General features: G+C 42.9%; 1 protein-coding gene across 1 annotated transcript in view; it reads left to right on the top strand.

The window, feature by feature from the left end:
- LOC126411498 (uncharacterized) overlaps positions 1-9,656 on the top strand; it is a 36,446-nt gene extending 26,790 nt beyond the window's left edge. The window contains exon 3 of the mRNA XM_050081367.1: positions 8,967-9,656. Coding sequence (XP_049937324.1) covers positions 8,967-9,141 — 175 coding nt within the window. The 3' untranslated portion in view covers positions 9,142-9,656. The remainder of the gene's footprint in view (positions 1-8,966) is intronic.
- The last annotated feature ends 1,088 nt before the right edge of the window (positions 9,657-10,744 follow it).

Raw genomic sequence — 10,744 nt, 5'->3', positions numbered from 1 at the left:
TCCAATATTGTTAGGTTGATATTGAAAATTAAAATTCTGAAATATAAAAAAAGTCAGAGTGAATGATTATATTGTGTTACATATAAATGAAAGTAAGGACACATTAATACTCCCTTGAAGTGGAACAAAAGTGAATACATTTTTAAAAACCACTGATTGATCCTTAATAATGTCTGCAATACTTAACTTGCTTTCAAATTTTCACATTTATGGACTTTTGCATTATTTTCATGCTTGCTGTTTTTTAATTTTTGGTAGTGTAACTTTAGCTGAACAAAATGTTGAAATTTTTTTTGGGTTGTTTAGGTAAAGCGTATCCTAGCACCAGTATATGACCAGGTAAATGTGGGCCCCCAGGGAGCTCACCACTCTTTCATAAGTTCGTGCTTGGCTACCATGGGCCCCCCAGCCTTTGCAGCATTTTTCCCTTCTGTGCTGCATGTCTGTCCTCCTCCTGTTCTTTTTCCCCTGCCAGGGGAAACATGTCTGGGATATTTTTATGGAATGTGTTCTTAATTTTTGGTACCTGACATCAGAACAGTCCCCACACTGCTTTTTTTCTTTCTTTCCTCCTTCCTTCATTCTCCATCTACTATCCTTCCTCTGCTTTGGCATTTGAGGTTCCTCCTTGCTTCTCCTCCTTCCCTGTGTGCTCCTGAAGGCCACCCCATACGTCTGCTGCATAACAGGTGACTGGGTAATCCATAATTCCCAGCCCTGGGTTGACAGGTAGGGTTCGCGCGTATCTCCTGGTACAGGCCAGACCCAGGAAGGGGTAATGGTCTGGGCTGTTACCTTCCCAAATTGCCAATTGGCCCCTCTGTCAGGAGCTTGGGAGGTGTGACCTGGGGTGTAAACAGTCACCTAAGGCAGGTGAGCCCCCCTCTGAGGGCCCCCCCCCCCCCAGTTGGAGAGAGCGCACCATCGGAGACGCAGGCAATCTAAGTGGGTTTTCTCCCATTGAGCTAATCACCATCTCAGTTTACATCTACTAAAAGTAAACGGAATGAGGCTAAAGGTTCAAATACTCTCACAGCTGCATCTCAGTTCCCCATGGTATCACAAACTGAAGGAGGTCAGTCCTGTGCTATGGTTAATCCATTTATAATTCAGAAAAGTGTTGCTGAAATTGCCAATCATATGAAATCCTGCTCTCATTTATGTAATGGTAGTTTGCTTTTGGAGACGAATTGTGATTCTCAAGCCCAACAACTGCTTGCAGTTTCACTCCTCGACAGCTATCCCATTTGTGTTGAGGCCCGTTGAATGCTGAATTTACCATGTGGTGTTATTTACACTAAGCTGCTCGAAGGCCTGACTGAGGGTGAAATCCAAACTTACCTCTCTGATTGGGCATCACTGCAGTCCAACAGGTAATGAAAAAGGTTGATGCAATCTTAGTGCCTACACGCACTCTTTTTCTCATATTTGATCAAATAGTGCTTCCATCAAAAATAAAAGCAGGCTATGAAGTCATCACAGTCTGCCCGAACATTTCAAACTCAATGTGTTGTTACCAGTGTAAACATTACAACCACACTTGACTGTCATGTCGAAACAAGACCAAATGTCTCCCCCTCCTCCTCCTCCCCGCTGTATCAATTGCAGTGGCGAAACATGCAACCTCAGCCCGAGGATGTCTGGTGTATCTTGATGAGCTGGCTATCCAGGAGATCCAAGTGAAGGAAAAAGTGCCTTGCCCTGTCACTAGCAAGTTGCTGGCTAGTCACAAGTCCTGCATTTTACCATCTGGCACTTACAGTGCTGTCTTTTTATACTTCGCTTCACAAAGGACACAGCGACGCAGACTTGCGACCTCAGATTCAGCACGATTGTTGTAAAATCGCCCAGTGTCATGGTAACAACCCCATCTCCTCTTCCTCCAGGCGTGCAACAAGCCACCACGTCTTCACCTCTGTCAGTGGAATCACTGGCAGGCTGGAAAGAACAGAAGGAATACTCCCATGAAGACTTTTTATGTCCCCCAGTCAACAAACATCTGAATCTTCCTCTGCCAACCGGAAAAGCTCCAAGAAATCAAACAAAGGCAAACAGTGTTTTCCTTTGCTGGCTCAGTGATCCTCTTCAAAGGTGTCACCACATTGTACTCTTACCCGGCCAAACTCTCTTTCACCGGTGTGCACTGCCAACTGTTTTTCTGCCCTGGAATGCGCAGGCCAGCCCAGTGAGAATGCCAGTGCATCTCATGGAACAGGATTCTCCAACCTCTGTTCCCTGTAACAGTGAGTTGAAGGCTGGCACTCGGCAGCTGCTGAGATGAAAACCCTTCATTTTTTTCCCTTCTCCCTTTTTCCCGTCACAAGTCTCCTCCAGTGGAACACTCACGGCGTTAGCTCCCACAAGGAGGAATTACGGCTGCTCTTGGAATTACAGAACCCACTTGTTTTCTGCCTCGAGGAAACAAAATTGCGTTCTCGTGACTGCTTTGACCACTCACATTTCCTTCCAGTCCGCTTTGACTTTCCCCCAAGGATGGCATTCTATCTCATGGGGGAGGCATGCTGCTCATCAGAGATGACATTTATAGTCAAACCACCCCATCAAACAACTGGCTGCAACCTGTTGCAATGTGCATTTTCCTTCCTTGGTTCACTGTTTCTCTTTGTAGCGTCTACATCCCTCCATCATTTGGTGTCACTAGGGACAACTTCCTCCAGCTTATTGGTCAACTTCCTAACCCCATTCTGTTGCTTGGTGACTCTAATGCACACCATCCCCTTTGGGGCTCTTCCAGAACCAGGCCGAGAGGTACCCTCTTGGCTGACCATCTCAGTGAACTCATCCTCATCTGCCTTAAAACTGGAGCAACCTTGTTCCTTTCAGACTCCACACACACCTATTCCCATTTGGACCTCTCGTTCTGCACTGCCCAGCTTGCCTGTTGTCTTGAGTGGTCCGTTCTCTCTGACATGTACTCAGTTGACCATTTTCCTTCCGTTTGCTATCTGTTCGCTGACTCTTACCCCACCTATGAGTAAACACAACTGGCAGCTTTCTGAGGCTGTTTGGAGGCTTTGCTCCTCCCTACGGTCTTTCGCCGAACAACATTTCCCCAGTTATGATGACCAGGTGGAATACCTTATAAACGTGATCCTTACCACTGCAGAATGTTCTATTTCTCATACTTCATCTCTACAGTGCCATGTTCCAGTCACTTGGTAGACTGATGTGTGCCACAATGCAGTTTGAGTGCAGAGATGTGCTCTCTGCATTTTTAATGGTCATCCTATGATGGCAAGCTGTATTTGTTATAAACAGTTGCAGGCACTGTGTTGTCGCATTCTTCAGGACACCAAAAAACCCTAGCTGGACTTCCTTTACTAGTTCTTTTAACAGTTCCATTCCCTTTTCTGTGGGGTGGGCCAACGTCCAGTGGCTCACTGGGACCAAGGTCCATTTCCCAGTTTCCAACCGCACCATAGCAGATGATGTCATTGTGTACCCTACAGCCATCTCCAACACCTTAGGTCGCTATTTTGCGGAGATTTCGAGCTGCTCCCTCTATCACCCTGCCTTCCTCCATTAGAAATTAGTGGAGGAGGCTCGGTTAATACCCTTCTCCTCTCAGGATTGTGAATGCTACAATACCACCTTTACTATGAGGGAGCTAGTTCATGCTCTCACTTCACCATGCACTTCTGCCCCAAGGTTGGATGATGTTCATATTCAGATGTTGCTGCACCTTTGTCTAATGGGCAAACACTTTCTCCTTCATATGTATAAATGCATCTCAGCAGAGGACATGTTTCCCAGACGCTAGCATGACGGCGCTGTCATGCCCATACCTACGACTGGTAAGGACAGGCACCTTCCTTCTAGCTACCAGCCCGTGTTCTCTCATTATCTGTGTTTGCAATGTGATGGAATGTATGACTCAAGCCCAGGTGGTGTGGTGGCTCGAGTCTTGCAGTTTACTAACCATTGCACAAAGTGGATTCCGAGTGCACTGTTCTGTGGTTTACCATCTCGTCACTTTGTCGACCAATGTCACAAACAGTTTTCTGCAGAAATACCAGACTGTGGCTCTGTTTTTTGGAGAAAGCCTACGACACCTGCTGGAGGACTGGTGTCCTCTGTACTCTCTACATGTGGGGCTTCTGAGGCTGCCTGCCTTGTTTCCTTCAGGAATTTTTAAAATACATAATTTTCAAAGTCCCTGCGGGTTCTGCCTAATTGGACATGTGTACAGGAAAATGAGATGCTTCATGGCTCCGTCCTGAGTGTTGTCCTCTGTGCTCTATCCATTAACCCTGTTACGGCCTGTCTCCCACCGGGCATATCTGGCTCCCTAGTCATCGACAATTTTGTGATCTGTTGCAGTTCACCATGGACTTGTCTCCTTGAGCAGTGTCTTCAGCAATGTCTTGATCGTCTTTACTCGTGGAGCGTTGACGGTGGCTTTAGCTTTTCCACTGACAAAACCGTTCATATGAATTTCATATGATACTGCAGTTTCTTCCACTGTCTTTACATTTTGGGCCTGTTGTTCTTCTGTTCGCTGAAACTACGAAATTCCTTGGGCTCGTGCTTTACAGGAAACGTTCTTGGTCCTCCCACATGTCTTACCTGGCTGCCCGCTGTACCTGGTCCCCCTGCTTCCTACGTGTCCTAAGTGGTACTTCCTGGGGAGCGGATTGGACCATCCTCCTCCATTTGTGCCGATCCCTGGTCCATTCAAAACTAGACTATGGGTATTTCATTTATGTATCTCCATGTCCATCCATCTTATGCCGTCTAAATACAATCCGCCATTGTCGAATCCATTTGGGCACTGGCGCCATTTCCACTAGCCTGGTTGAGAGTCTCTATGCAAAAGCAGCCAAACTACTGCTGTCATACCGGCATGATGCTCTACTCAGCAGATATGCATGCCATTTGTCTCCCATGCCCAGCCACCCATCCTATGCCTCCTTCTTCGATGACTCCTTTAACTGCCAGTATCGGGTGCATCCCTCTTCTCTGTTACCTCCTGGAGTTCTCTTTCAGCTATTGCTCCACCAGTGTAACTTCACACTCCATGCCACTTTCCTGATGGGTGTGAACCCTTCACCACCTTGGCTTCGTGCAGTGGCCTAAGGAAACTACCCCAGATTCGATCTATTGCTGTAAGTTTCTTGAACTTTGCACAGAACCTAGCGATAGTACCTTTGTGTACACTTGGACTTACTATGGCGTCAAGTGTTCCTTTGCCATTGGCACCAACATTTTTCTGCATCAGCTTCCTGAACACAGCTCAGTATTTACAGCAGAGCTCTTTGTCCTGTATCAGGGCATGCAGTATATTTGGCGACACAGGCTTTTCAATTGTGTCATTCTCTGACACCCTCACTGCCCCTCAGGCCTCTGTGTGCTGTACACTGTCCATCCCTTAGAGCAACGGGTCCAAGAAAGCTTCCACTTGCTCACTCTTGAAGGAGCCATTGTGATATTTATGTGGGTTCCTGGTCACATTAGTCGGACGGCAAATGAGGCTGCTGCCATGTCTGCAGCCCTCCTATCTCAACCTGCAAGTTCTCCCATGCCTTCTGATGATCTCCGTATTGCTATCTGTCACCAGGTGGTGTCACTTTTGCGTCACCACTGGTCTTCTCTTTATGGGAAAAGCTCTGGGGAATTAAATCTCCCCCAGTGGCTTGGCCATCTTCTCTCAGTCCTCTCGCCACAAGAAGATAATTTTAGCTAAGTTGCATATTGCACACTGTCATTTTAGTCATTAAAATTTAAGTGATCTCCCTCTACTTTGTGCTCATTGTCATCGACCTTTGACACTTCACCATTTTCTGACTAAATGCCCTTTTTTTTAGCCATTTACATTCTAATGTATGTGTGCCATCTGAATTATTGACTGTCATCCAGGTTTTACTTTTTATAAATCTTAGCAATATGGCGAAGGACATGTAATTGTTAATTCTGCTCCTCTGTTGTCTCTGCAGCGTATTTTATGGACCTTTCTCCAAGAGGAATTCCTTGTTCTTAGCTATATTTCCTCCCATCGATTGAGCTTAATGTGTAATTTTTTTAACTCCTGTTCTGACGTGGGCGTGTATGGCCTTAGTTGTTTCTGTGACCTAAAACAAACCAAAACAAAAACAGATAAATGTGGGAAATTTCCCAAAACCCAGCCTCAGGTAGGCTGGCAAAACTGGTGTTTAAAAGCTTAGGACTGAACCAAGGCATCTCTTCAGTCTGTCACATTATTGTGCAACCATATCAACTGGACTCGCATCAGTCAGACTGCAGATTTTATAGCTCTGTGACTACATATGCTACTGTGTGACACACAGTAGAATTTGAGAAATTCCAAAATTCTGGATGGACATCTCTTCTCTTCTAGTACAGAAAATAGTAATTTCGGATATGTTTACAATATAGCATGGCTTTGTTCTTCAGAGTCCACTATAGCAGTGTGCCACATGAAGCTGAACGTATAATTAGCAAGCCACCATAATTCTTCTTTGTTCACAGGTAAACAGTGAACTACCGTCTGTTGTGCAGGAGAGGGAATGCGAACTCTTACAGATATTGGGGACAGTTGGTGGGCACCTATATTGTTACTATGTTTATGTTATGCTGGGAATCAGAGTTGGAATCTGCATGCCATGGATGTTGGACTGGTCCTTTAGTGGAGTTTGATAAGCATTGTACCAGGAAACTACAGATGAAAGATTGAGGACACGGTTTGGTGTGTTTCTGTTAAGATTTGCATCCATTGTGAATGCAGAACAGAACTGAACCTGCTGCTGCGTCAGTGAATTGGCACAGTTTCCTGTGAACAGTATGACAATCAAAAGTTAAATATGGTAGTAATTTCCCATCCTGTGTGGCAGTGTTAAATCTCCAGTTTTGTAAAGATTTGCATTCAGTGTGAATGTAGAACAGCACTGAGCCTGCTGCTGCATCAATGAATTGGCATAATTTCCCATGAACAGCATGAGAACCAAATTATATATACATTAGTGGTTTCTCATCTTGCTTGGCAGTGTTAAGTCTGCAGTTTAGTAAGTCACAGAGAATCATTGCTAGAAATTAGTGAGAATTCCATAATGAATAAAAAGCCTGTACCCAGATTCCAGGAGGGACAGTTGCCTCCCCTGGATCCCTCTCTCCTCCTTGCAGGTGCCTATGGCCTTTCTCATTTACTTTATCAATGCCATTCAACCTCATCACCTGCAAAAGTGGTTGTACCTAGATATTCAGCAGCAACTTGAACCAACGAGAGTTACAAGGGACGAAATCTGGACTGCATAATAGATACACCGGACTTTCCAACAGTTTGTGGATGGGAAGTAAATAAGTTCCTTTTCGTAATAGTCAACACCAGTGTACATACTCTGCAAACCACTGTGAAGGAATGGCAGAGGATACATAATGTGGTACCACATGTTAAGATTTCTTCTCATTCCAATCATGCATGGAGTGTGGGGATGAATGACTGCTTTTAAGCTTCTGCGTGTGGGTTAATTAGTCTAATCTTGTCTTCGTGGTCCTTATGGGAGTGATACATAGGGGGCTGAAAAATATTTCTGGATTCTTTATTTAATACTAGCTCTTGAAACTTTTGTAAGTGGGTGTTCACTAGATAATTTTCAAGGGTCTGCCAATGCAGGGTTTTCAACATTTCCATGGTGCTGTTCAGTGAATCAAATGAACTCCTGACAATTCATGTTGCCCTTCATAGCATGATTCATTGTCATTATGTTCCTGTTTTGTATTGTGTGCCATTTAATTGACTGTTACAAGTGTGTAGTGAGATCAATATTATCCATCACAAATCAGTATTAAAAATTGTCTCCATGTCATGAGACAGCTCAAAATTTGAAGGGGGAATCCACCAATTTTGAACTCACTCATTTAGTGCGACAATGGTACAAATGGTGTCCGGTGACTTTGGAAGTATGTGCAGTTCAGTAGTAAATCATTGATGCCCACTCAATGAATAATGTTTCTTCCATTTGTATTGGACTTAAAATTTTGCCTTCTGAAAACCTTCACTTTGAGGGGTGTTCAGTAAGTAATGCAACACATTTTTCTTTCTCAGACAATTTTGGTTGAAAATATGTGCAATTTGGTTGTGGGACATCATGGAAGATTCCTACTTTGACCCCTATAGTTTCATGAAGTTCTGGTATATGTGGCTGCACTATATGTAACCTTGAAAATGGCATCTGTAACAGAGGTGTGTTCCGAGCAGAGAGCTGTCACTGAATTTCTTTTGGAAAAAAACCCAGAGAATTTCAGATATTCATATGTGCTTGCAGAATGTCTATGGAGACCTGGCAGTGAACAAAACCATGGAGTATTGTTGGGCAAGAAGTTTGTCATTATCGCAACAAGGTCGCACAAACCTGTTCGATGTCCCATGTGCTGGTTGGCCCCACACAGCTGTGGCTCATGCAGTGTCAGAAACTGAAGAATGATTTCAGTGTGTTTGTTACCACAAAAATGAAAAGAAATTTCTCCTCCTTCATGACAACACAAGTTGTCATACAAGTCTCCACACCTGAGAGGAGCTCACAAAACTTCATTGGGCTGTTCTTCTTCATCCACCCTACAACCTGTATATTGCACCCTCCTTGTATGGCCCCATGAAGGCTGCACTCCACAGGAAGTAGTATGGGGAGGTGATTGATGCAACAAACATCGACCAGTAGAGTGGTACCATGCAGGGCATACAGGCCCTCCCAATAAGGTGGCATAAGGCCATTTCATTGAATGGAGGTTATGTTGAAAATTGGAGTTTTGTAGCTGAAGGAGTGTGGAATAGTATGATGTGATTGAACAACCCTCATACAATTTTACATTTTAAAAATACCATTGTTGAAAACAGAAAACCAGTTTGATTTTTAATTTTCATATTTGGATTATCAACGGCGATGTATTCACTCATCATGCTAGTGTTACTTTGATACCAAGAAAGTTTAATTTATTTTTGTTTCATTTCACAGTGTATTTGGAGCTCTAATGTTCAGTTTTGGCTCTGTTCTGATGTGGGCAGTAATGAGGAGCATTCTGCCAGAGAACAGTATCATTGCTACAACCTGTGGCATATCGTCAGCACTTGGATTAGTAAAAGCCGGAACGAATTATTTGGAGTTTGTTGACTCACAGGTGAAAAACTGAGTTTTTCTTATGAAAGTACCCTTTGTATGTTATGAATTTTCGGAGTACAATTAGATAATTTAGCTTCAATGTAAAGGAGTCACTGATTTCATTATGTGTTAGCATATAATATTTACTGTTATGTAAATTTAAAAGTGCCAAGCATTTTTCCCAGATACAAATTCTTAACTGTAGTCACTTTGATCAATGACTGCACCCTTATTACAGATGTATTTCTTATTAAAGAGGCATGCTGATTACACCTCTGAAAGCAACAGGATATTTTTCTGTGTATACTTCCTTCGTGTATTTTGTTGTGCTTTCCAATTTTTAAATATTGAGGAATGTTGTTTCTGGCAGTCACCCTCATACTTTTGTTTGTTGAAACTGGGTTGTAACAACCTTTTTTTTAAAAAAAATTACATCCTTGAATATGTTATATACCCAAGAAGGATATCTCCATTTTGAAAATGTATTTTGTAAGTGTACAACCACTATTAGCCTGAAATAAATGAAATAAAATGTTTTGATGTGTATTTGGAGTAGCTTCTCTTTGGGGAAAAAAAGGTACTACAATGAACTACTTTACTGAAAAATCGAAGATATCTCACAAAGAATCTGCCTTTCACAGTAGCTTGAGACATACTCTGTCATATGAATCTAGGAAATAACATGTACTCTACATAAACAAAAATTAGTTGCCACATGTATGAAATCTGCCTCGTGATGACTGGGTGTTGTGCGATGTCCTTAGGTTAGTTAGATTTAAGTAGTTCTAAGTTCTAGGGGACTGATGACCATAGATGTTAAGTCCCATAGTGCTCAGAGCAGTTTGAACCATTTAAACCACATGTATGAAAGATCATCACCTGAGAATGGCTTGACCAATTATGGCAAGGTTTGTATGAAAGAAAATTTTTGGGAAATCCAACAGAAAAGTTGGAAATAAATGTAAATTACTGCATGTATGAAATATTATCAATTAAGAACAACACATTGTCTTTATTGTGTTTGTAATTGTCAGGATGAGATAAGTATGAAAGAAAATTTTTGGAAAATCCACTGGAAAAGTCAGAAATTAAAATCAGTTGTGAAAGATCATCACTTGAGAATGGCCCGAGTGATTTTTGTTCGTCATTGTGGGTGGTAATGCTATTTTTGGTATGAAAAAGAAAAAAAATCCATTCAGTTTGATATATACAGGGTGGAGAAAAATTGTGTGATGAAATTTTAACCCTGGATAGCTGATGCCAGTAGGAACCAAAATTACTAATGTTGTGTAGGTCGACAACACACCATTTTTGAACTACGGAAACTTGGCGCCTCGCGCTCCGATTGGCTGTGGGATTGTCCTGTTGCCGTTCAGAGCCATGGTTGTCAGTTCACATATACAAATGTGCCTATCACCGAGCCTTGGATACTTCATGATCTCCGGCAGGCAGACCTTTCGTGGTCATGCATTGTCCAGAGCATCTGGCAGCAGGGCAATCCCATGGCCAAGTGGAGCGCGTGGCACCATGTTTCCGTAGTTTAAAAATGGTGTGTTGTTGACTTAAACAACATTAATAATTTTGGTTTCTACTGGCATCAGCTATCAAGGATAAAACTTTTGTGGCACAATTTT

The sequence above is a fragment of the Schistocerca serialis genome, chromosome 1, assembly GCF_023864345.2.
Source record: "Schistocerca serialis cubense isolate TAMUIC-IGC-003099 chromosome 1, iqSchSeri2.2, whole genome shotgun sequence".
NCBI lineage: Eukaryota > Metazoa > Arthropoda > Insecta > Orthoptera > Acrididae > Schistocerca > Schistocerca serialis.
The sequence above is the reverse complement of the archived record's forward strand: the minus strand, read 5'-3'. Positions and strand labels throughout refer to the sequence as shown.